Raw genomic sequence first — 25,546 nt, 5'->3', positions numbered from 1 at the left:
GCTCATCTAACGATGATGTATGTATAAGATGGATTGAGGCAAGAGGGATAAAAGGAAAGATGGGATCCCATTCATCAAATAAGAACAATACAATATCCAGGATGTACTGAATTATTATTATTTGGTAGACACTGTACTAGCATGTGCTTTCTCACTTAATTCTCACATAACCTGATGAACTAAATTGGATATCAGCCCCACCTGACAAGTGAGAAAACTGAGTCAAAGAGAGGCTTAGGAACTGGCTGAAGTCTCAAAACTACGAAGTGGAGGAGCCAGAATTTGAGCCCAGACAGTACAACTCCAGAGCCTACACTCTTCACTATGGTGTCATATCCTCTCATATTACTATGTTACTGAAATAATCAAAAAAGGAAATAATTAGGCCTGGACTATTATAATAGTAGCAAAAAGAAACTTAAAAGGCATACCAACCAATCACAATGTGTGGAACTGACTGGATCCTGGTTCAAACAAGCAAACTTGAAAATAAAAAATAAACGTACAAGACAAGGTAGTGCTAAGGCCCGGAGACAGAGAGAGGAAAAGGAAGAGTTAATATTTAGTGTTTGGAGGAAAAAGATTAAACATTATTTTCCCCCTCCCACTGAATCCTGGATCTAAGAACTAGTGTACACTGAACTTGACAACCAGCTCCTGACTATGTGTCTAAGGCGGAAAACACAATGTTCAGGGCTTGTAGGCCAAGTTGTTTAGTTACCTTGCATGGAAAAACCAAATCAAACCAGTTGCTGTGGAGTTGATTCTGGTTCATGGCGGTTCTTGTGTTTCAGACTAAACTGAGGCGGGAAACCGCCAGATGGGAAACTCCCTGATGGCGGCTGGGCGGAGCTAAGCAGCCATTTCCCCTCCATCAGGGCCCCAGTGTCACTGCACTCACCCAATGTCAGTGGCATCACTACAGGGACTGTCCACCAACTCTGATGGACCACACCCCTGAAGAAGAAGCCACCCCTAATCCGTTTCCTCCCCATATATAAACCCCTGTACCTGCCAATCAGAGAGCCATCTTGGCGACAGGTCCCGGTGAGCTCCTTTGTTTGGCCAACTAAGTACAGTTTTTCTTCCTTCACTTTTGTGGACTTGTGCGTTAGTGTCGCGCAAAGGGAGACCTGGAGGTCCGATAACACAACTGCACTCCAGAAACGGATCGCCAGGCCTTTCTTCCAAGGCAAAACTGCCAACCTTTCCGTTTGTAGCCCAGCCCTTAACCATTTGTGTCTTCCACTCACCTTTTCTTCTTCCTAGATGTCGTCCTCAGCAATTCCCAAAGCCATACACCTTTTTTTCCAGATACATATACAAAGCTGGGTTTTTTGGGGGGATGCAAAGAAATAAATATATAACATCAGCCATGAGAAACATCTTTTTTTTTTTAAAGAATACGATCATATGGAGTCAAACAATGGGCCCTTCTGAGTGGCAGGGTGTTGAGAGCATCCCAAAAGAAACCAGCAAGCGCACATTCTAGCAAGGAAGCCCGTGGGGCTGGAGCACAGAGAGAGAGGCTAAAGCGGCAGCAATTGAGGTTGGAGTCACCGCAGTGGGTCAAACCATCGAGCTTTGTATGGTATGGAACACGCTGGGTGCGTGGATGCGCCTCCGGGTCTTAAGGAACCTGCATGTATTAGGCCCCAGGGGGAGCGTCTGAAGAGCTACCATCCTGGAGGTGACTTCCGACGGGGCTCTGAGAGCCCTCCCTTTCCAGCTCCACCTGACCCCTGCAGCCACCAACAATGGGAGGGCAGAGACCAACAACGACGACAAAAAAAGTCAAGTTGGTTCTGACTCTGGGCAACCCCATGCGTTACAGAGAAGAAGCGCTTCATAGGGTTTTCTTGGCTGTAATCTTGAGGGAAGCAGATGGCTAGAGCTTTCTTCTGCGGCACCGGTGGGGGGGTTCCAACAACCAACCCCTGCTGTGGGGTGGATTCCGAGTCATAGCGACCCTGTAAGACAGCAGAACTGGCCTATAGGGTTTCCAAGGAGCGCCTTGTGGAATTGAGCTGCCAACCTTTTGGTTAGCAGCCGTAGGTAGCTCTTAACCACTGTGCCACCAGGGCTCTGTTAAAATCCAAACTCATTGCCGCCGAGTCGATTCGGACTCACAGCGACTCTATAGGCTAGCGGTCAAGCTCAAACCTCTACCTCTCTAAAAACCCAGCGTCCTCGGTTAACTGAAGTTCGGTGACCTAACCTGGCTGCCAGGCTTAAATCAGGAGAAAGGCACTAACGGCTCCCTGCTACGTGCCCAGGCACGCCGGGGTTAGGACAACATTACGGACTCCACGCCCTAAATCCCGGGCTTCGTCCCGCCCGTGGGGGAGAGCCAAGAGAAAATATGCACCAATCAGAATGCAGAAACGGAAGCCTCTCACCCTCGGAACCAATGAACTGGCAGGTGGGCGGGGAAGAGGGAGCCGGTTCGCTCTTCTGATTTAAACTCCGGGGATGGGCGGTTAACGGCACCCCGAGGGCTGAGACTGCAGTGCGCGTGCGCCGGCTGTGTGTTAGCTAACAGCAGCTTGCGGTGCTGCGCTGGCCGGCCGGCGGGTCTCGGTGAGTCGGTCGGCTCCGGGAGCGTGTGAGGAAGGTGGGCACGGGAGTCTCCGGGCTGCCCTCTCCTGTGGAGCCCAGGGTCCTTTCCCCATGGTGGTGTGGTGGTTAAGAACTCGGCTGCTAACCAAGAGGTCGGCAGTTCGAATCCACCAGCCACTCCTTGGAAACGCTATGGGGCAGTTCTGCTCTGTCCTGTAGGGTCGCTGTGAGTCGGAATCGACTCAACGGTAACGGGTTTGGTTTTTTGGTTTAGTTTTCAGTGGCACTGAATTGTTTCCCTCTCCTTGACGCCAAGTTTTCCGACGAGCCCGAAGGCTTCGGAACCTTCACGTTTCAGATAAACCCAGATGGTATTGTTTCTTAAGGGGACGCGTAAGCCGTAAGGTGCCGGGCTTGCCGGGAGCCCTGTTCCCGGCCCTGCGGGGCCCGGAGCCCCCGAGGAGGCGCCCGGGGACCCGCGCCGACCGTGGTGCGCGCACAGCCGCAGACAAAAAGCCCCAGCCCGGGCCTCGCACGGCTAGGGGGCGCGGGCGTGGTCGGCCGGCTCCTGGGTGCCGCCTTCGAGCCACCTGGTGCCCCCCGGGGAGGAAGGGCGCAGCGCGGGAGACAGGTGCCCTGCAGAAGAACCGAGTTCCCAGGAGGCCCTCACCGTGGCCAGATGGTGCAGACCGTTGTCGTCTTTGTTGTATTTAAGAGTAGGAGGAAAGTATTCTCACCTTCAAGCCACACCTTTTGTGGATTCCTGGGCAGAGCACGGACAGCTGGTCCGTGCAGGAAGCTACTTCGCTAATGATTTAGGATGGAAAAGCAGGTTGGAGAGCCAAAGAGTCCTACCCCACCGTGAGAATAAACCTTTTTCTCATTGTGAAAATTATGGAATCCCAGTGTTTTTAGAAATAAATCCAAGCAAGATTAAATACGTATACAGAAGAAAGAAAAAGAGTTCCAATCCTTTCAGCCACAGATAACCATCAACTAATAAACATTGTTCACGTTTGGGTTAACTTACTTCAGATATATCTGTTATGGATATGTACACTATTATACTTGTAAAATATATATGAATTCATATAGGTTTAGACGATAAATTTTATAAAGTGTATTGATTAAGCAAATTGTGCTTTTCAGCGTTAATGTATTGGGAGCGCGTTTCCATGTAAAATGTAGATGTGCTTTATTATTTTCACTGAACACTTGGTATTTCTTGCAGTGGCTGTACTGTACCATATTTTATTTAACTAGTCCCCTACCAAGGGACATTTAGATTGTTTCCACTTTCTTCATGACCATGAAGTAGCATGATAGTGGCCATCTTTGTACACTACATAGTTGCATTCTTGTCCAATGTGTACACTGTGTAACTCCTTAGAATACCTGTAAGTGGATTATGGTTTGGAAATTATGGTACAATTTAAATTCTCATTTATAACGCAAAACTGAGCCCTTGAAAGACTGTTGTGATATACCCCAGTCACAGAGTGTAAGGATGCTTGTTTCTCCACGCTCTGATTACCAAACCAAACGCCTTGCCATCAAGTTGATTCCAACTCAGTGACCCTATAGGACAGAGTAGCACTGCCCCATGGGGTTTCCAAGGAACAGCTGGTGGATTCTAACTGGGTGTCTTTTTGGCCCTGGGCTCTTAACCAATAGCCACCAGGGCTCTGTGGTCTGACTAGTGCCGGGTAATGAAAACTCTTACCAATCAATTTAAAAGGGTATCTTGATGTTTTTTCTTTGCATTACTGATGGAATTAAACATCTTTTCCTATGTTTATTAGTCATTTCTTTGATAAATCATGTTTGTCTTTTCCCTGTATTGTTTTCTTACTGTATGTACCTTTAAATAGCTTTCTGAAAGGACTTTGCATTTGTGACTTTAAACTTGTTGCAAATCTTTCCCCCAGTTTGCTGTCTCTCCAACCTTGATAATGGTGTCTTTTGCCTTTGTGGTAGTTACTGTGTTATTTTAATACCAGGGTCCTAGAAGCTACATGCTTTCCTCTCCAGAGGTAGAAGAATGTGTTATAACTCTGTTATAGAAGAATGTGTTAATAACCTCTCTCCAATGATTAGAATTTTCTAACTACTGACCCAGGCCCCCCTCTATCCCAGTTTAAATTCCTCACCCTCCACCTTCAATAGCCTTTCAGTCTCAAATAGCTAAACCTGGGACATTGAATCACTTACCACTGGGTTTTTTTTTTTTTTTAAGATTGAAGAGTATCTGCTGTTGGTATTTTATTCAATATTATCTGTATTTATCTATAAAATATAAACTGTTCTAGCTTCTATGTGAAACTTCCCTTTAAAAGAGAAAGGATTATCAGGTCTTTATATTAAAAAGAAAGAACTGTTACCTGGACCTTATTCTGTGTTTATAGTAATAAATAATACAATCTTAGGAAGTAAAATTAGAGAAGTAATGGGAAAAAAATAGAAAAACATACAAAATTGTTATCTGGAAAGCTGAAGGGGCAGGACACCTTAAAAAAGGCATTGCATATGATTTAAGACCTAATGAATTTTTAACATGGTTTTGTCTTTATATAGTATTTTGTTCATATAGTTTTTAAAAGTTTATATTTTACTATTTGCAAATGCCTATCTTCATGCATTCAAGAAAATGGCAGTATGCCCTTATTTAAATGCAAAGAAAATGACACAATCACTGTACAGTGTAGTGTAGAATGTTGTTAGGTGCCTTCGAGTCAGTTCCAACTCATAGTAACCCTATGTACAACAGAACAAAATACTGCTCAGTCCTGCACCATCCTCATAATTGTTGCTATGTTTTAGCTCATCATTGCAGCCACTGGATACGTCCATCTCATCGAGGGTCTTCCTGTTTTTCGCTGACCCTCTCCTTTACCAACCATGATGTCCTTCTGAAGGGAAGTCTTGCCATCCTCGCTTCCAAGGAGCATTCTGGCAGCCCGTGGTATATTCAGTATTCTTCGCCAACACCATAATTTATAGCATAGTATTCATGCTATAAAAAAGTCTTTTGGCTTTAGTGTCAAAGATCCAACTAGCCCGGACAGATTCCTATCCCATTTCGGCCCCTACTTTTCTCTGTGTCCGTCTTAGTAGGTAGTTTTGTATTGCATGAACATTTGAAACCAACAGTATGATACATTTTACTTCTTACAAAGCACCATTGCATGTATTATCTTTTAAACTTCACAACCTATTAAAATACCAATTCCTTCCATTTTTCAAATGAAGAAAGCCCTACACTACTTTCTTCTAGTATTTATTTATTCCCTACCATAGGTCAGAGACTACAAGTATTTGGAATTTTTACAAACAATACCTCAGATAACTGAAGTGATTTCACAGTTAAATTGTGGGGGCTTCTTACTTGCTCCACCTATGTTGACTGTCCCGAGTTTTTCTATTAAAAAAAAAAAGTACTAAAACCAATGTCACGAAATTCTTACTCTTCTCATTTCTCGAGACTTCTTAGACCCGTATGTTATTTACAAGTGTGTTGTTTAATTTCTATGTTAAGATTTCTAGCTATCTTTTCATTATTGATTTCTATTTTAATTCTTTGTGGTGTAAGAGCATACTTTGGATAGTTTCTATTCTTCTAAACTTGTTAAGGTGTGTTTTATGGCCCAGGATCTTGGTGAATGAATCCTTACTCTTAGAAACTTGATAGTAACCTTGAAATGATTTTACTTAGGACCTAAGACACTGATCCTCATTCCTTCTACAGAATCTTCAGGCTTTTAGTTAGTGCTTTCATCCCATTTATCATTTCTTTACAGTTGATTTTTAAAAATAAGAAGTGACTTCTTAAACTCTTCTAGGTCTTTTTTTTTTTAAACTCGAATACAGATGCCAATCAAGGTACACTGAAATAAGATTAGAAATTGAAAAAAATACTTTGGTTTGTCCTTAAATGTTTGTGTGTGGATATTCTATCATGGTCAGCGATTTCAGTGAAAACAAAAGGATCTTTGCATGAAATCGAAGGACAAAGCAATCCTTTTTTTTTAGAACACTCAGGGCATTATGAAATATTGGCAGATCAGGTCTCAGAGTAGAGCATGATTCAGAATCCAGAATATCTGGATTGTACCATGGACTATTTTGCACAAATTCTTAGTTTTTTTGTACCATGATTTCCCCCTCTCTAAAATGGGGTATCTCCTGGTCCGTACTCTGCTGGATATAAAAGCTATGATAATGTACCTCCTTATGCTGCGGTACTACAAGGTCACTTGTCTTGTGCGATTTTGCTTCCTAAACATGGAATGCTTTCAGTGATGTTTCTGCAGTCTACCTAATACTAAGCTTCTGTAGCCCTCCCTCATCCAGTGTCAGTTTACTATTTATATGTGAGCTAGTATTATTTCCTATTGTTCATATGTTAGTTGTACTTTAAATAGCAGCTTGGGGATAGAAACCATATTTGTATACCCTGAAATTCTGAACATAGGTAGAAACAAACTATTCTTAGTGGCCATCATCATCCGTTGTCATGACTAACAACTTCCTACTTGGTCCCACTGCCTTCAGTCTTCCAATTTACATTTTTCTAGAGCAATATTTTTGCTACATAATTCTATTTTGCTTTTAAATTTCTTCAGTTGGTAAATAAACTTTGGCTCTCATACACATATATTATTACAAATGCAGATAATACAGTAGGTAAAAATTAAAATTGTTACTGTGGCAGAAGGTCTCAGTTCATGTACTTTGATATTTATTACTTTTCATTGCCACAAAGGGCGGTCCGTAATTTAAGAGAACTTTGAGCTCTTCTGAAGAAATATTGGTATTTTTAAGTATTATTTCGAGGGTTACTTACAAACTTTGCTTTGAGAACAAGCAAGTCAAAAACCAAATCCACTGCCATCATGACTCCTAGCAAACCTACGGTACAGAGCAGAACTGCCCCACAGGGTTTCCAAGGCTGTGAATCATTACGGAAGCAGACTGCCACATCTTTCTCCCCAGGAGCAGCTGGTGTGTTCAAACCACTGACCTTTTGCTTAGCAGCTGAGCGCTTTAACCACTGTGCCCCCAGGGTTCCCCAGAAACAAGCAAAGCCATCCATTTTCTGATCTCAGTGTGTGGTACCACCAATTACTCATCAAATCTGAAACCTAAGGAATTATCCTGAAATCCTCCATATTTTTGAACTCCACATTCACTCAACCATGAAGTCCTATTGCTTCTGCACCCTTAATCTCAAATTCATTTACTTCTTTGCATTCCCCTTACTAAAAATCAAGTCTGGGCCATCATCTGTTGCCTCACTGCTCTAACAGTGTCCTACTTGGTCCCACTGCCTTTAGTCTTCCAATTATATCATTACGGAGCAATGTTTTTGCTACACAATTCCGTTTGGCTTTTAACTTTCTTCAGGGGCCCCTCAAGATAAAACCTAACCTTTTTAAGGAAAGCCTACAACATGACCCTTATTACTCTTCTAAGCTATGCTCTTGTCAGTCTCCATTCAAGCCAAGACGTATTTACAACTCCCTGAATGCACGTGCTATAATCTCTAGTCCTTAATACAAACTGCACCCTCTAATGCACCCGTTCTTTATTCCACTTTAACTGGCTCCCACTTGTTCTACAAAACTCAGCTTGGATAGCTCCTCTTTATATGAGCCTTCCCTAAACCACTACACCAGGGGGTTGGGAAACCCCAGCCTGTGGTGTTTTTGTATGGCCCACGAGCTAAGGGTTGTTTTTACATGGGTAAAGAGTTGGTTAAAACTAAGGAGAAACGATATTCAACAGAGACAACAGGTGGCTCACGAAGCCTATTTACTCTCAGGTCCTGTACAGAAAAGGCGTGCCAACCTCTACGCTATACTTAACATCCTTCGTAAGAAACTGTGCCGTATTCAGTTAGGTCACTTCCAGACAGCAGCATACCCAGCACTGAATCCTATCCTGGAAAATAATTAAGATACTCAGGCAAAGCTCTTTTGAGAATTCAGATGAACAGTGAATATCTCCTTTTCTTTAAAAAAGGACAGCACAACAAATAAGATTTTAATGAATATGCACACATCGCACAGGTTCCCAGGGTGGACATAAATACATCCCCCATTTTTCAACTGCTTTTTGCCTCTTCCTTCTTGTCATCCTTTGGGACAGGGATGGGAGAATGTTGGGACTTTTTCTTGTTAGAAGCAAGAACTTCCTTTATAGGGCCAATGGTTGGTTTGCTTGTTTGTTTTGAAGAGCTGATCATCAGAATTTCTAAGACTTCTTGCAGTAAATGTTTTTTTTGTGTGTACTTTCTTTCTACCCACCTACCACTAGCTGGTTGTTGCCTCTTAGATCCTGGGTCTTCTATATTTAAATGATACTTTCAGTTTCTGTATCAACACAGACTCTTTTTGCTGGTTTCTCCAAAACAGTATTTTCTTCCTCTAATGTGTCATTACAGTCCCTTTTGGCTTTTGTTTCTTCCTCGTGGACTAAATGTGGGTTCTCGATACGTCCCCTACGTACAAAATGCTGGATCCGGGATTCCAATCCTTGGCATTTAGGACGATCCATCAGGGGCTTATATGTGCGTGTTTTCACTCCTTCTACAAAGGCACTGGTCTGCTTTATGACAGAGGGCTTAACATTTCTCCACTCCATCATGCCATCCGTCTCTGGTCCTATAATTACACAATCAAGCATTACATGGATACTTTGTCACAAGAGAATCACCTCCAAACATTATACAAAACCTCCACCCATAGCCCTATATAACTTTTGGTTCTTGTGAGCAATTGTGCCCTTGAATGTGCCTGCCATACCTTCCCCACAGGGTACTGCCACCGAGTCCAGTCCTTGCAGCATACTATACAGCATGTGAGTTTTCACAGCATGATTAGCCCACAGTTGTTGGAGGTGGGTAACATTGAATTCTTGAACCTCCCTGTCATAAATCCACTTGATATTTTCAAACTTACAGTCATACAAGACTAGAGGAAATTCTACAGCCATACTAGAGAGAGAGAAGAAAAAACGGATTATGAGAATACATAGCAACCATCCCAGTTTTTTTAAAAAATGGACGGTTAGTTGAAATAAAAAAAAAAAGGGGGGGGGGAACTGCTGATGTCAATCACTGAGTATCTAATAGCTAAGAAAATACAACATCCTCCCTAATCTTAACCAGCTTTATAATAATTAAGGAGAAGAAAAGAAACAATAAGGCAGCAGATCATGGATAAACTGATTAGGCTTAATATATACTGGAGTAAATGTCAATAGTAACCAGTTACCTACAAGTGCTAACCTGGCCTTGTCATACTGCTGTAAAAAGAAAACCAGCTAGTGGTATTTTTCCAAACTGTTAATAGAATCCCAATTTTGTGTAGTATGGAGTAAAAACTAGATTTCACTACTCAGGAATCAATTATTGGTATCTATCTGACTTCAACTTGCTCCCAAAAGAAAAATCTGGTTATACTTCTGTCTGTCCTACCATTTCAGAAACTGGAAATGAGGAGTCAAATGTAGAGTAGGACTGCATGCTACTCAGTAATACAAAATAAGATAGGAACAGTTTGATGCTTCCCTTAAGTTCACCAGAACCTAACAATAATACCTCTTAACATAAATTTAGAGACAGAAAAAGATGTGGAAATGAATGTTCTTATACTTAAGGGGTCTGGTCCGAATGCCTGTTTCCATTACTAATGGGACAGAATGATGAGAGAGGAAAAGTAAAGGATGCCACTCTCCTCCAAATAGCCGTAACCATTTACAAGTTAGATTAAAAGCTTCACGAAGCCAGCTGCTATAAAAGTCTTTTCATGAAGGCAGAATCGGTGACTTGGTTATGTCAGCAGTCACGGGGACAGGGAGGATATGTATATTGTCTTAACGTCAGCCAAGTAAAAAGTAATTCTAAGGGCAATAGCTGTACGGTCTTTCTTTTCTGTTGTTGTTGGTTTTTTTTTGGCGGGGGGGGGGGTGTTAATTTATTTACCTGTATTGAGGTTTCTGGGAATTTTTCTCTATGTTCAGCAGCTCATCGATAATCTCTGGTTTCTCCATACCTTGGCCAATCAGAAAGAGGATAGCCATCATACAGCGGACTTGGTGATAAAGGAATGCCTGGCCCGTCACTTCAAACTGACATAACTGGAAAGATTCTTCCCATCTGTCCTCACCCCGGCTCTGGCCCACTAGCTGCACCTGAGCAGACAGAATAGTCCTCTGAAAATTTATCACTCCATTAGCTACATCCATCTTACACAAGTTCCTGAAATCATGCGTGCCAACATACTTCTGAGCTGCGTAATTCATGATGGCAATATCTAAATCAGCACGAGGGAAAAAATAGCGGTACGTTCGCTCCAGACAGCTGAACCTAGCACTGAAGGCAGGTTCTACAGGGGCCCAGGCCAGTATCCGGATGTCTGGAGGGAGCACCCGATTCAGAATGTGGGTGTAACGGATCTCTTTAGCAGAATCATTGGCTTCATCTTTTAATTGAAAATCCTCTGAATCCTTGTCCTTTGGAAAGTGAGAACGAAGGTCAAGAGATATCACCTGTGGAATCAGGGAAAGATACTCTGTTTTAGAAATACAACTGATGCAAATTCTCAGGACATATACATCTAGAGTATCTTGGGATTGCCTGCTTTACCTGTCCAAAGGCACTAACTCCTTTGTCTGTTCGCCCACACCGGTGATAATTGGATGTCTGTCTACTTTCTACTAGTCGAGTCTTGGTTAGCGCCTCAAACAGCTTCTCCTCAATGGTATTGTTTGTGTTTTCCTGACTGGCAAAACCCTGGTAGCTCCAGCCCAGATAGGCTATCCTCAGAGCTACATGTCTTCGGCCATGAGCACTAAAATCAAATGCACGCTTAGCTTTCCTGCTTCCTGAAGAATCTTCTCTTCTGCTTGTGTCCTTGTTGTTGAGCTGTTCCTTTTTAAGTCTTTGTACCTCCTCCTCCAGTTCTTGCACCCTTTTTACGAGTTTCTCAGTCTGGTTTCTGTCTATGTCATTTTCAGCCATGATATGACAGCCCTAGGAATAAAATCACACAGGTCCACTCTACCTGAAAAGAGAGCACAGGGATTAAATTCAGTGCTGATTCCTCTGATGATGTCAATATCATACCATTATGCTCAAGTAGTACCTAAGATTTAATTTAATGGCCAAAGAATATAGACTTGCATTTACCCAGGGATAGAGCATTAGTTTCATTACTAAGGGCTAATTATCCATTTTGTATAATATTTCAGCTATTACTGTTTTCCATCCCATCTGGCCAATTCACAGGGGGAAGGGAAAGAACGATCACAGATCATTCTGATATCTTTGTTAAGGTTTATTTTACGTAGTCAAATTTGGGGGAAATGTCTATACATTTCATTTCTCTATTTATTAGCTGAGATGATTGAGGGCTGATTTTATTGATATTTTTCCCTAAAACATTTCCTCTTGGTTTCTTATATTTGTTCAATTTTTCTAAATGTGAGATCTCTTTGTATGAAATACATGTCTAATCTGAGGTTCTTTTGCTTTCAGTGTTTCCGATAAAATAAGTGGCTTGGATATTCTATCATTTAATATCCAGTTCTGTTTTAAAGGTGGTGCAACAGAAGCTAACTTAACTGAAGAAACTTATCAATGATTATACTTCACATTGGAAGTAGAGCCTGGAGACAAAACTGTCCCACTTTAAGTAGTTTTAATGGCAGAAAGAAGGTAATTATTGCTTCAATTGCTTTTCTTTTTAAGCAAAATTTAATGCATGTTCTGATAAAAGATTTCTGTAGCTCTAGCAGTTAGAGGAGACAGTCTGGGGATGTAGTTTAGATGTCAGTGTTGAAATCCCTGGGGTAGTTCATTAATCTAAGATGAGGACAACTGTATTACCCTTAAAATCAGGACGGTCCCAGGCAGTCTGTGGGTGTGGTTACTCAGGTTACAGAAGGTTACTCCTCATCTGGTGAGATAATATGGTAGCTAAGGCTAGGTACTTCATTAAGTGTTTTGCCCTTTAATTTTCTGTTTAAAAGAAAAAAAGAAGCTATAAAAGTACTAGAAGAAAACATGGAAAAAAATTTTTTCTTACAATCTTAGACTGCAAAAGACATTTCTAAGCAAGACACAAAACCTAGAGACTATAGAAAACCAAAAAATGTGACTACTGAAAAATAAAAATTTCTGCCCAAACCCCTCACCCAAAAAAACCCATAAAGCCAAAAGGTAAATACCGGGAAGAAAAAATTAATGATGATAAAGGGCTAACCTCTTTAACATATAAGTAAAAATATAAGCACTTCATTAATACATAAGTCAGTTTTAATATCAAGAATAAGAAAAAAGTCCAAACACTATAAGTGGTAAATAGGCAAAGAACAACCATCTCACACAAAAAGGAAAAAAAAAGGAAGTTTATAAATATATGAAAAAACGTTCACATTTACTCAAAGCAATGCAAATTTCTGAGAACTATTTTTCACAGAACTGACCGCAAAGATGAGAAAGTCTGATAGTACACCACTTTGTAGAGGACATGGTGCAAATTCTTTAAAGTTCATTTTGGCAAGAGCTGTCAAAACATACTTTTTGACCAACCTGTTCCATTTCTAGAAATAGAACCTAGAGATACTTAACAGTTTAATAGCTACTCATTCTAACACCAGTTTTTAACAACCAAGCCCACTGCCATCAAGTTGATCTGGACTCAGCAACATAAAGACTAAAATGTCATCAATAAGGAACTAGCTGAATAAATTGTGGTGTACCCATACATTGGAATTCTGTGCAATTAAACAAAATGAAGTAAGTCTACATGCGCTGATGTAGCTGGATCACCAATATTATCTTTAAGATTCAGAAGAGTTGCGTAATTTGCTCCTGTGTGGTATTTTTAAAAATGTATGTATGAACACAGAAAATTTCTGGAGAGATTATAACTGCCTTTGAGGAGTCTTAAGAAGCCCTGGTGGTGCAGTGATTAAGTGTTCGGCTGCCCCCAGCCAATCCACAGGAGAGAGATGTGGCAGTCTGCTCCATAAAGATTTGCAGCCTTGGAAATCCTATGAGGCAGTTCTACTCTGTCCTATAGGGTCACTAGGAGTCGGAAATTGACTCGATAGTGATGGGTAACGGGTCTCCATCTTGGCGGGGGAGGAAGAGTCCTTGCTTAAAATTAGCATGTGCATGTATTAGTTTTTCAGTTTAAAAATAGTAGGGGCACAAAGAATAGTGGGCAGTAGACACCTATCCTAGACCCAGTCAGAAATTAGCATGGGGTATTGGCGAGTTGATTTGCTACATACGTAGCACACATATATATGCTGCTGTTGTGATGGTTTTGTAAATTAAATCACTGTTGTGGTTAAGAGCAGGGGTGGCTGGTTCAGTGGCAGAATTCTTGCCTTCCACGCAGGAGACTCGAGTTCAGTTCCTGGCCAGTGTACCTCATATAGCCACCACCTGTCTGTCAGTGGAGCATGCATGGTGCTGTGATGCTGAACAGGTTTTAGTGGAGCATCCAGACTAACACCAGGAAGAAAGGACTGGTGATCTACTTCTGAAAAATCAGCCAATGAAAACCCTGTGGATGACAACAGTCCAATCTCATTGTGCGTGGGATTACCATAAGTCAGGGGCTGATTGGGTGGCAGCTAACAAAAGCGTAGTTAAGAGCAAGGACTATGAAATCAGACTGCCTGCGTTAGAATTCCAGCTCTACCACTTAATGGCTATGTAACCTTGGGAAAGTTATTTAGCCTCTCTGTGCCTCAAGTTACTGATTTGTGAAAAGGAGACAGTAAGAGTACCTACCCCACGGTTGTAAGGATTACATGAATTAATAAATGTCAAACACACAGAGCAATGCCAGGTACAGAAAAGTGCCCTCTAGGCATATGTTACAGAATGTATGTATTATAACCCCTACCATGTAGTCGTTAGCTTTTCTTATGCCAGAACTCACCTGTCCCGTCCTAGGAGCTACTAAAGGTGGCGGCAAGAACTACCAGGCAGTAGAAAGTGGGAGTGCCTGAGAAAAGAGTGGAAATGAAAGCAGGTAATAGATTGCCTAGAGCTGAGTGACTCCCCCTCCTGAGTATTCCTATACTACCCTGTACTAATCTCTGTTGTAGCACTTACAATACTCACCTTAGCTACCCTTTCTCTACTGGCCAGCTATAAACTGACAGTCAAGAAGGGAAGGAGCAATGTATGAGCTGGGAATTTATTATCAGGAAACTGACAGATGTTTTCTCTTACAGAAGGCCCTACAGTGTAAAGGAAGCAATGGGGGAATTCGTGGGACCTGATGGACAAAAATGGGCCAATATGGATCCAGAAGAACGACTGTTAGCAGCTGCTACAGTTTTTACCCAAATCTGTGCAGGGCGGCAGGGTGAGGGAGATGTCAGGAGGGAAGCCCAGTCTACCCAATATGATCCCTACAGTAAAGCTTCAGTAACCCCAGGGAAGCCACCTGCTGCTCTTCCTTTGCAAATGCAGTACCCACACGTGGAAAGTAACATCCCTTCAGAAACAGTCTCAGAGGCCTCCCAGAGACTCCGAAAGCCAGTGATGAAGAGAAAGGTGCTGCGTAGACAGCCGGGTGGGGAAGTGTTAGTGACAGATGAGTCGATTATCAGTGAGTCAGAATCTGGTACGGAAAGTGATATGGATCTCTGGGACTTAAGACAAAGGCTGATGAATATGCAGTTCCGGGAAGACAGGGAATCCCCGGTTGAAATTTCACAAAAATTTAATATACCACATGAATACCAAACACTTACTCAAGAAGATCAGCTCATTTACTGTCTACAAAGAGAAGGATTGGGCCCCCCAGCTTATGAACAAGACCTGATTGTTGCCAGCCGACCCAAGTCCTTTATTCTCCCAAGGCTGGACCAGTTAAGCCGAAACCGGGGCAAGATTGATCGGGTAGCCCGATATTTTGAGTACAAACGAGACTGGGACTCAATGCGCTTACCTGGTGAAGATCATAGGAAGGAATTACGCTGGGGTGTCCGAGAGCAGATGCTTTGTCGAGCAGAACCCCAATCCAAGCCTCAGCATGTATATGTTCCAAACAATTACCTAGTACCAACTGAGAAGAAAAGATCTGCCCTTCGTTGGGGTGTTCGTTGTGACCTTGCAAATGGTATCATGCCCAGGAAGCAGCTCCCCTTCCCTCTTTCTCCTTCTTAAAGTCTTTTTTACCTGTCGTTCCTTTCTCAGGATTGTTTGGGATAACCTGGTTCTTTATATCTCTTCTAAACAGAAACAACTCACTTCACAAATCTATGGAACATACCAAGTAAGGACCTCACCCATCATTGGTCTTCCCTAGCTGTATATCAAGTGGTTAGATGCCATTTAACTTCCAACTCTCAGTTCCAGTGTCTGCAAGAGAAGTCATGCCAGAGAAAGAAAACAGGCCTGGTCTTCTCTATTTTGTCAGATTAGTAAATTGAGTCGGTAAACACCATCTCTGTTCTTTAAACTTTTTTCCTTTGGCCAGTGTGAGCAGCTGGGTTTTGATTAGTGTGTGTTTTTAAGGTTCTGGGTGTTAAGCTTATGCAATAAAGAATTTTGGAAATCTGTGAGCTTGACCTTACTTTTACTAGATACTTCCCAAAGTAAAAGAAGTGAGGATCTAGAACCTGGACTGTCGTTCTGCTTCCATCTGTATTCTCCATCTGTACTCACCACTTCAGAAATGAGGGCCAAAAAGAAGAAACAAAAACACGCCCTTTACACAGACTTGTAGGGAGAGAAGGAGGGCAGCCGTACAGAGAAGGTATCCCCAGCTGCTAAAGGAATACAGTAAATCCAGGCAGATGTGTTAAGTGCTTTTTAATAGACGCCCAATAACAGCACTATATGACATATAGGATTTTAACCCAAGTTTTATTTCAGCAATACATTGCCTTTGGTTGTCACTTCTGGAATACCATGCTTTTTGTGATCTGCCACTGAGATTTTCTTAGAAATTATGTCTCTTGAAGGCTATTTCTAGTCTGCGATACAATTTCAAACTACTAACATCTGGAATCAAATGCAGACATAGAATCCAGAATGAATTAAGCCTATTTGGTACAGGCCAAACACTAACTCTGCCCACCTTAACTTGGAACTATCTGTTCTAGATGTTTGTAATTTGATTACGAACATCTAAAATCTGGAAGTTTTCAGTTTTAGCATTTGAAGGCAGAAGAGTGACAAGTAGTTTGCGCATTCAAGTAAACACAGCTGTTTAACATAAATGAATCACCCTAATATGGACCATTAAAATATGGACCATTACTATCTGCTAAACTACCCTTTTTTCCCTATTATATATGTAAAGCAACATAATTCATATATTCATCCAGTTCCATTGCTAGGCATTTATCAGTATAAAGGAAGTAATCATTGACTCAGACAAATATATGTAGGATATGTTCATGGCAAATAAGTGAAAAATGCAAACTAAATGTCCAACAATAGGGCAGCAGTTAAAAAGATATTAAACCCAAAAAAAACCCATTGCCGTGGAGTCAATTCCGACTCCTCGCAACCCTATAGGACAAAGTAGAACTGCCCCATAGGATTCCAAGGCTGTAATCTTCACTGAAACCTACTGCCGCTGAGTCAATTCCGACTCCTCGCAACCCTATGGGACAAAGTAGAACTGCACCATAGAGTCTCCAAGGAGCGCCTAGCGGATTCGAACTGCCGACCTCTTGATTAGCAGCCGTAGCACTTAACCACTATGAGTCGGAATCGACTCGACGGCAATGGGTTTTTTTTTTTTTAATCTTCACTGAAGCCAACTGCCACATCTTTCTCCTGTGGAATGGCTGGGGAGTTCAAAACACCTTTAGCAGCCAGCAAGTAACCACTGCATCACCAGGGCTAAATAGTTGTCAGCGTATTATGGAAATCTAATATTAAAAAATGCAAATTCAGTGAAACAGACTGCAAACTATATGATCTCGGTCATACACACATGCAAAGCACAAGGAAGGATCAAAGTTAACTGGGTAGCAGGGTGTCATGGATTGAATTATGTTCCCCCAAAAATGTGTGTATCAACTTGGTTAGGCCATGATTCCCAGTATTCTGTGGTTGTCCTCCATTTTGTGATTGTAATTTTATGTTAAAAAGAATTAGGGTGGGATTGTAACACTCTTACCAGGTCACATCCCTGATCCAATGTAAAGAGAGTTTCCCTGGGGTGTGGTCTGCACCACCTCTTATCTCTCAAGAGATGAAAGGGAAGCTAGCAGAGAGGGGGATCTCATACCATGAAGAAGGAAGCACCAGGAGCACAGCGCGTCCTTTGCACCTGTGGTTCCTGCGCAGAGAAGCTCCTAGTCCAGGGAAGATTGACAAGAAGGACCTTCCTCTAGAACCGACAGAGAGAGAAAGCCTTCCCCTGGAGCTGACACCCTGAATTCGGACTTCTAGCCTACTAGGCTGTGAGGTTGGCTTGTCATATAGCAGATTTGTGGCAAAAACAGGACGTGAGCCCAAATCTCCTGACTCAGTAGTGTTTCTCCAGCACATTGTACTCTTTCTCGGGGTGACATGCAGCGGGTCCCAGGCAGATACCTAACGTACCATCTGGGAAGGGGGCGCCGAATTACCAAAAAAGGGAATTCATGTGTGTAATAAGCAATGCCTGTAAACCAAAACAACCACCGTCAAAGGTTCAATGTATTTTTTTGAAGTTAAAAAAGGGTCTTAATCTCGAAAATATTAGGAACCGGTGAAGTAGTGAAACAGCATTCCTCGTGATAAACTTTATCTTAAAGCAAACGGGGTATTCAAAGGATCAAGGGACACACCCTATGATAACTACCATCGAAAAGCAATCGTGACGTGTAGGACAATCCCCAAAACAATCTGAAAACTGTCGCCATGCCTCCCTCCCATCCCACCTACTATTAGCATCCCGATCTCTACTAGGGTTTAGTTTTATGAGCAAAATTCCAACCGGGGCAGCGATCCAGGGGCCTCTAAACTCCTGTTACAGAATGATAAACTCCTGCTGCGAATTTCTTCCAGGAGACCAACAATGTACCAGACACAGAAAAAAAGAAGTGGTCTTGGTCGAGACCCCCCACTTCCATATGCCAGTGCTTTCCTGAAATGATCGAGGGATGGGGAACCGGGGAAGAAAGGTAACTGTTCAGCTGTTTGTTCATTCCTCTTTGCAGAGCCCCGAAAGTTAAAACGGAAAATACCTTCTGTCGGTCGTCCGCCACGCTGCTTTTCGCGAGACAGGAAGCTGTCGCTCTGCGTCATCGAAGATTGGCCTCATGGGAGTTGTAGTTCTAAAGGGAAGTTCTTTGTGGGAAATGTAGGACTAAGGGCTGCCAGGGGGGGAGTTTGCAGGCTTGCCGCGGAAATCTGCCAGACGTTTTTTACTCCCGACGAGGTAGAATCTGGGGTAGCACAAGAAGAAAAAATAGGAGAAATTTAGTGCTGTGCTAAAACAATAGAAAAGAAACAATTTTTCAAATGTCCGCTATCCTCATACGAAGACAAAGAGACTAAAGATCCTGGCCGAATTTTGTACCTAGTTAAACTTATTAGAAAGTTGCCATTGACGAACAACAACAGCTACTATTAGAATTAGAGGTAAAGGCCGGAAATGAATACGATAACCTCAAAACAAATGACTGAGGTGCCTGAAAGTGAACGAACAGAGCTGGAGAGTGTTGCCGCTTCAGCACCACGGAGAGATCATGACCGTTGGTTTTTTGTGTGTTTTTGTATTTTTCCCAAGTCCAGAGATGCTGACCCAAATCTCAGAATTCCAGTTAGAAGAAGAGTGAAAAAATCCGGTGCTTCTGCCCAAATGTAGCAGCCATTAGTACAAGGGACCTATCCTCCTGGCTTACGCAGCTGCGGGTAGGAGGTGGAGAAAAGAGCTCTCGGGACTGCTTTGAAATGGAGCCACACCTCAGAGTCAAAATGAAAATAAGCCGATATGTGGGAACATCCCAGAAATCTAGGCACAGAAACAGCAGTTATAATTTGAATAAGATTCCCTTCCACACAGTTCGCACTCGCATTCAACTGTCAGGTCAAACTCACCCATTTTGTTCCTCTGCTTTCTTATGCAATTCTCTGGTCTTTCTTACATTCTGCAAAGCAGAGGCGGAAATTCCCGGGGAGACGCAAGCACCAGAGCCTCCAGCGGGGTGGTGGCCACAGCCTCCGGACAGGAGAACTGTTTAAGTAGTGGGGTGGTAAAAAAAAAAAAAAAAAAACACCAAACCTGTCGCCGTGGATTTCCACTCCTAACGACCCTATAGGACAGCGTAGAACTGCCCCCACAGCGTTTCCAAGCATGTGATCTTTATGGAAGCGGACTGTCACACCTTTCTCTGGCCGAGAGGCTGGTGGGTTTCAACCTCCGACCTTCAGGTTAGCAGCCTAGCGCCTTAACCACTGCACCACCAGGGCTGGGGCGGGTAGGGACACAAATGCGCACACATCGCTGCGGCTTAGAGTTTCCAAGCTGGGCGAAAGTTCACCCAGATAGCGCCCCGGTCCACGGTCTAACACCTGCTGCGAAGCTGGCCCCCTCCTCCGGCCTCACCCTCCCCGGCCCTTCCCTCTCCCCCTCCCTCCTCCGGCCCGCCTGCGCACCAAGCTCCGCACTTGCGCATTGCGCCCGAGGGTGGTCGCGTGGACTTGAGCCTGCCTCCTGAGAGAGCCCATTGGCCACTGGGTGTGGCCGGACCCTTCCTCGCGCCTGTGGTGGGAGCACGTGCTGGGGGCTGGAGCAGCGATCACCGCTATGGCGTCGTTACTTTGGGGAGGCGACGCAGGGGCTGCGGAGAGCGAGAGGCTGAACGGCCACGTAACCGCCACCGAGCTGGGGAGGGAGATGGGGCGGGGTCCGGAACAGGGACTTCCCCCTTAGGGGGGAATCTGCTGGAGAAGGGAGGGAGAGCCCGGCTAGCGTTTGGAGTGGGACGTCAAATGGTGGAGGGCAGGTGTGGGGAGGGTTTAGGGGAGGAACACGGGAAAGGAGACCCCTAGAGAGACAAGACCTTTGGTTTGAAGGGTCAGAACGAAGACACAAGCACCTGGAAGCCAAGGGAGGGAGAACAGCTAGTGGCCGCAACAGGGCCCCTAATTTTCTGCACTCCCATATTGGCAGTTAAACCTCGGGTATCTTCCATCCTGTATCTGCCAACGTGCTTTCCTACCTACCATCCTGTTTCATGCCTGTGACCAAGTATTGCCCCTATTTGGACTAAACCCGTTGCAACAAAGTTGATTCCGACTCATAAGGACTAGAGACCTAATGAAACTTACTATACAGGGGCAGTAGAAAGTCTCCTCCAATTTTAGCATAATTCACGCAAGAGACCTAATCCTGAAAGAAATCCATTAATACCTAAAATTGCAAAGGGAACAAAGTCCTCAGGTGGTCTTCCCATATCCCTTTTAGCTGCTGTTAGGGGTGCACTGGGCTGCTTGATGGCTTGCTTCCTAATACTAGTTGAAATTTGTGTCTTTGAATAGTTTTCAAACCACATCCACCCCCGGAAGAACCTTAGGGATATTAAGAGTGCTACAGTCCCCAAAGGAGGTGAGTGCTGTTAGGGTAAAGCAGATTGACCGGTTCTCAATGAACTAAAAAAATATTTTTTTCATCTTGTCCCTGCCAGCTGAAATACCGTTAGCTCTGTGAATGCCCACCACCCTCTACCACCTTCCCGATCTTTTTACCCACTAGGTGACCCTTTTTCCACCAGATGATTCTTCTGTCCCTGCACATTGCAGAGTCTGGAAGAAAAACTGGGATGACGTACTTTTCGCATCTGCTCAGCATTATTTTTGTTTCTCTTCCATCCTTTTAGATGGCTCTATTAATAACACAGATGAAGATGATGAAGAAGATGTAGGTAGGAGATCAGTTCATTTGCATGTATCAACTAGCATTCTGTCAATCACTTTCACAGTGTGACTGGATACTACAATCTCAAGTGGAAAAGAACTGTCTCTGCTTCTATTTTCTTTATAAATAGTGAATACCAGAAGAAATACTAAATTAGGAGTGGGTCACAGTTCCCTAGAGGAAGTTGAAATGGAGTATGCAGGAGTGAGTTAAGAATTTTCAGCTGGCAAGGAAGAATCGGTCTCGTGGAGATGGATGTAGGCTTGCTGGAGGTTAGAGGTTATGTGTAGCAGCAGAGCAAAAGAAAGGATCCGCTGTCATGGAAGAAGAAATTCTCAGTGCTGTATCATTCTTTCTAGAACCTTCTTTAAAAAAAAAAAAAGAAGAGGGACAACTTACTAGGTGTCATTCAAGAGGCTTTATTTCTCCCCTGCAATACTTACTTTTCCTATTTTTTTCTTTTCCAGTGGATTTAGCAGCCAGCTCACTTTTGAACAAGTTAATCAGGCAGTCCTTAGTAGAATCCAGTCATCGAGTTGAAGTCTTACAAAAGGATCCCAGCTCTCCACTCTACTCAGTAAAAACATTTGAAGAGCTGCGGCTGTGAGTATTTTTTTTTTACCTTTTAATGTAGGAAAATGTTGGAAAACATCACAGAACAAACTAATCTGTTAATGATAAAAAACAATGTGGATCTCCTTTGTGTTCTAATATTTAGTATTAAGATGAAATGTGTATATTTTGCATGCAATTAAAATACAACTCTAAGAAGATCACTAGGATACCTGCATTGCCCAGCCAATTGGGAACATTTTTGATGGTAAAATATTTTAACCTTGCTGTGCTTAAGGGGGATAGTTAAGCCAGGTACAGCTAGATTGCTACTCTCCATCCTAGAATCCAGATTCAGGGCCAGTGACGGCTCAAACATCCTCCCTTACCCCTTTGGATAAGTTACAAGCCTACACATTCCTAATTACGTTTTGTTTCAGATGATGTTAAAATGGGTACCTTTCCCAAATGGGTTTGCATTTCCTAGGGACATATCAGTTGGCATTAAGGAAACGTATTTTAACAGAATGGGAAAGTTACTGATGCTGACTTACGTAGAAAGTAAAAATTCAAAATCCCAATGTCCTGACATTTTCTAATCGGTAGGAGATGCCTACCTATGATGAAAGATCGGCTGCTGGTAATCAACCAATTAAGTGATCTCTGTGCACATGATTGGGGCATGGAAGTGTTCCTGCCCACTTGTCTTTATCCTCTCTCTAACATCTATCATGAGGCCTCAGGAAAAATACATTTAAAAATGGCGGGTCAGAATGCTAAGGTAATATTGTGTCTTCTGTAGAGCTGATACGAGAGAGAGGATTTCAAAATCACCAAAATAAAGCTCTGTCTTCCCTGAAAATTGCAGGTAAAGACATCACTGTTTTTCCTTCAAAAGAATTAATAAATCGCACTTAGCTTTCTGCTTGTGGTGAAAATATAACTCTCTTGGCAACCTGATACACTTGTTTCATCAGATGAACTTCTTTTTGCTTTGTGTGACAGGAGGTTAAACTGGGCTCTTATCATTGTCTTTAGTTTAGGCTAATAGTATAGTTTATCATTTTAATGGTCCAACTCTACAGGCATACTTGTATATGTTTGAAGCTTGAGATGTGAATGATAACTTTTTTTTAGATTGTAATCAGAGTTTCGTTATATACGTTCCAAAACAAAACAGAAGTAAAACCAAACAAACTAAAAAACAGCTGTCATCCATTTGACTCTGATTCACGGCAATCCCAGGTGTGTCAGAGTAGAACTGTGCCCCATAGAGGTTGGTTTGTTTTTATTGTGCTTTAAGCGAAAGTTTACAAATCAAGTCAGTCTCTCATACAAAAACTGACACCTTCCTCTGTTCTTCTAGCTGCTCTCCCCCTAATAAGAAACATACTCCTCCTCTCCACCCTGTATTCCCAGTAACCATTCAACCAGCTTCTGTCCCCCTCTACCTTCTCATCTTGCCTCCAGACAGGAGCTGCCCACATAGTCTCATGTGTCTACTTGAGCCAAGAAGCTCACTCCTTACCAGTCTCATTTTGTGTCTAGTAATCCAGCCCAATCCCTGTCTGAAGAGTTGGCTTCGGGAATGGTTCCAGTCTTGGGCTAACAGAGGGTCTGGGGGCCATGACCTTTGGGGTCCCTCTAGTCTTATTCAGACCGTTAAGTCTGGTCTTTTTATGAGAATTTGAGGTCTGCATTCCACTGTTCTCCTGCTCCATCAGGGATTCACTGTTGTGTTCCCTTTCAGGGCAGTCATTGGTGGTAGCCGGCACCATCTAGTTCTTCTAGTCTCAGGCTGATGTAGTCTCTGGTTTATGCGGCCCTTTCTGTTTCTTGGGGTCATCTTTACCTTTCATCTTTGGTGTTCTTCACTCTCCTTTGCTTCAGGTGAGTTGAGACCAATTGATGCATCTTAGATGGCCGCTTGCTAGCATCGAAGACCACAGACACCACTCACCAAAGTGGGATGCAGAACGTTTTCTTAATACATTTTGTTATGCCAGTTGACCTAGATGTACCCTGAAACCATGGTCCCCATGGCCTGCTACTCTGGCCTTTGAAGTGTTTAGTCGTATTCAGGAAACGTCTTTGCTTTTGGTTTAGCCCAGTTGTGCTGACTTCTCCTGTATCATGTGTTGTCTTTCCCTTCACTTAAAATAGTTCTTGTCTACTAGGAATGATAAATTTTTAAATATCAGTTTTAAAGCCCACTTGCAAAGAAGCTTAATTTAGAAATGTACCTTCCAGGTGTTTATTTCTCAGGCTATTGAGCAGTCATAGGCTTTAAATGTTTGATTTTTTTTTTTTTTTTTACAGAAAGGAAGAGTTACGAAAAGGAATCTATGCGATGGGATTTAACAGACCATCCAAAATCCAAGAGATGGCTCTCCCTATGATGCTGGCACATCCGTGAGTTTCCAGGGTAGTGGTATTCCAATTTGGTTGTTTTCAGTCTTTTCTTTTCAATTTGTGCCTAGGCTCTTGTGTTCATTTTATGCCCAGTGGTCTGCTCTTTTCTACAGACCCCAGAACCTCATAGCACAGAGCCAGTCTGGAACAGGAAAGACAGCTGCCTTTGTCTTGGCAATGCTAAGCAGGGTCAATGCCTTGGAATTGTTCCCACAGGTAAGGAAAGACTGAGGGAAGGTGGGAATGAATAGGCATTATTTCATAAAATCACAGAGCATTGGGCAGCAGTGCAGGACAGTGATTGACAGCACGAATTCTGGAGTCCAGCGGATTCCAATTCCAGCTTCTCCACGTACTAGCTGAATGTTTTAGGCAAGTTGGTAAACCTGAGTCTCAGTTTCCTCATCTGCAGACTAGAGCCAGCACTCACAAAGACATGGATCATAGTTGTTCTCTTCACCCTTAAATCCCAACACCTGGCCTGTAGAAATGACTCAGTAAGCACTGAGTGATTGAATAAGTGAATGCCTCATAGGGTTGTTGTGAGGATTAAATGAAATAATGTGCATAAAGTTTTTAGCATTGCGGTTGGCATAAGGTAAACATTCAGTGATGATACCTACATAGCTGTAGGACTATCAATCATCTAGTCCACCCAGCTCAGTTAGCAGAGGCAGAAACTGAAGCTTAGAGAGGAAAGTATCTTACCCTTCCTAAGGTCACACAGTCAGAGGGGCTTTGCAAGACTGGAACTGAGCTGGCTGTTCTAATCCAGTTTCCACGCGTGTAAAGCATCTCGTAATCGCTCCCCTTTCTCCAAACTGCCCTCATCCTCTCATTTGACAAGCTGAGTGCCTGCTATGCTGTAAGTGTTGTGGGAAATACAAGGATTCTCTCCAGAAGCTTGCAAGCTGGTCAGCAAGATAAACTACAGATGCAGATGACTAATGCTAGGCATATGAAATCTCGTGCATTTTAGACAAGTTCGATGAAGTTTATACTTAAAGTTTAATGTTCTCAAGAAAAATTCTTCAGCAGAAGCTGTGCTTGAACAAATGTTGAGAAATGTGTATAGGAACTATTTTCAGCACTTGGGCTTTTTGTTCCCCTTTCTACCACAGACCCCT

General features: G+C 42.9%; 3 protein-coding genes and 1 long non-coding RNA gene across 10 annotated transcripts in view; 2 read left to right on the top strand and 2 right to left on the bottom strand.

Moving 5' to 3' along the window:
* The window catches only part of LOC135227807 (uncharacterized), a 49,585-nt gene extending 46,573 nt beyond the window's left edge, over positions 1–3,012 (bottom strand). The window contains exon 1 of the long non-coding RNA XR_010317997.1: positions 1,012–3,012. This is a non-coding gene — a long non-coding RNA (uncharacterized LOC135227807). The remainder of the gene's footprint in view (positions 1–1,011) is intronic.
* On the top strand, positions 2,479–16,152 carry HYLS1 (HYLS1 centriolar and ciliogenesis associated). 5 transcript variants are annotated; one of them, XM_064268895.1, is made up of 4 exons: positions 10,793–10,902; positions 12,160–12,277; positions 14,534–14,612; positions 14,818–16,152. In XM_064268895.1, the coding sequence occupies exon 4, from the start codon at positions 14,843–14,845 to the stop codon at positions 15,755–15,757; it is 915 nt and encodes a 304-aa protein (XP_064124965.1). In that variant the 5' UTR covers positions 10,793–10,902; positions 12,160–12,277; positions 14,534–14,612; positions 14,818–14,842; the 3' UTR covers positions 15,758–16,152. The 5 variants fall into 5 exon arrangements, with proteins under 5 accessions (XP_064124963.1, XP_064124964.1, XP_064124965.1 ...); XM_064268893.1 differs by lacking the exon at positions 10,793–10,902 and adding an exon at positions 2,479–2,580 and having other exon boundaries at positions 14,534–16,152; XM_064268894.1 differs by lacking the exon at positions 10,793–10,902 and adding an exon at positions 2,490–2,614 and having other exon boundaries at positions 14,534–16,152.
* PUS3 (pseudouridine synthase 3) lies at positions 8,581–18,972 on the bottom strand. 3 transcript variants are annotated; one of them, XM_023557072.2, is made up of 6 exons: positions 18,781–18,970; positions 12,449–12,580; positions 11,207–11,624; positions 10,544–11,109; positions 9,363–9,553; positions 8,581–9,221 (listed from the first exon to the last, which is right to left on the bottom strand). In XM_023557072.2, the coding sequence occupies exons 3-6, from the start codon at positions 11,579–11,581 to the stop codon at positions 8,911–8,913; spliced, it is 1,443 nt and encodes a 480-aa protein (XP_023412840.2). In that variant the 5' UTR covers positions 11,582–11,624; positions 12,449–12,580; positions 18,781–18,970; the 3' UTR covers positions 8,581–8,910. The 3 variants fall into 3 exon arrangements, with proteins under 3 accessions (XP_023412840.2, XP_003417471.2, XP_023412841.2); XM_003417423.4 differs by lacking the exon at positions 12,449–12,580 and having other exon boundaries at positions 18,781–18,972; XM_023557073.2 differs by lacking the exon at positions 18,781–18,970 and having other exon boundaries at positions 11,207–11,620; positions 12,449–12,562.
* A 1,465-nt stretch (positions 18,973–20,437) lies between these two features.
* Positions 20,438–25,546, top strand: part of DDX25 (DEAD-box helicase 25) — a 32,585-nt gene continuing 27,476 nt past the window's right edge. Inside the window, exons 1-3 of the mRNA XM_064268891.1 lie at positions 20,438–22,058; positions 24,327–24,419; positions 24,533–24,635. Coding sequence (XP_064124961.1) covers positions 21,775–22,058; positions 24,327–24,419; positions 24,533–24,635 — 480 coding nt within the window. The 5' untranslated portion in view covers positions 20,438–21,774. The remainder of the gene's footprint in view (positions 22,059–24,326; positions 24,420–24,532; positions 24,636–25,546) is intronic.

Source organism: Loxodonta africana, chromosome 15 (assembly GCF_030014295.1).
Source record: "Loxodonta africana isolate mLoxAfr1 chromosome 15, mLoxAfr1.hap2, whole genome shotgun sequence".
NCBI classification, from domain to species: Eukaryota; Metazoa; Chordata; class Mammalia; order Proboscidea; family Elephantidae; genus Loxodonta; species Loxodonta africana.
This window is presented reverse-complemented; position numbering and strand designations above follow the sequence as displayed.

What these genes read in the sequence shown, in the direction of transcription:
- PUS3 (XM_003417423.4), bottom strand. Translation starts at nt 11,581, where the DNA reads ATGGCTGAAAATGACATAGACAGAAACCAGACTGAGAAACTCGTAAAA. An exon ending in GAGTTAGTGCCTTTGGACAG is followed by an intron (nt 11,110 to 11,206) that starts GTAAAGCAGGCA and finishes CTGATTCCACAG; the next exon opens with GTGATATCTCTTGACCTTCG. An exon ending in GGCAGTACCCTGTGGGGAAG is followed by an intron (nt 9,222 to 9,362) that starts GTATGGCAGGCA and finishes GTGTAATTATAG; the next exon opens with GACCAGAGACGGATGGCATG.
- HYLS1 (XM_064268893.1), top strand. Translation starts at nt 14,768, where the DNA reads ATGAGCTGGGAATTTATTATCAGGAAACTGACAGATGTTTTCTCTTAC.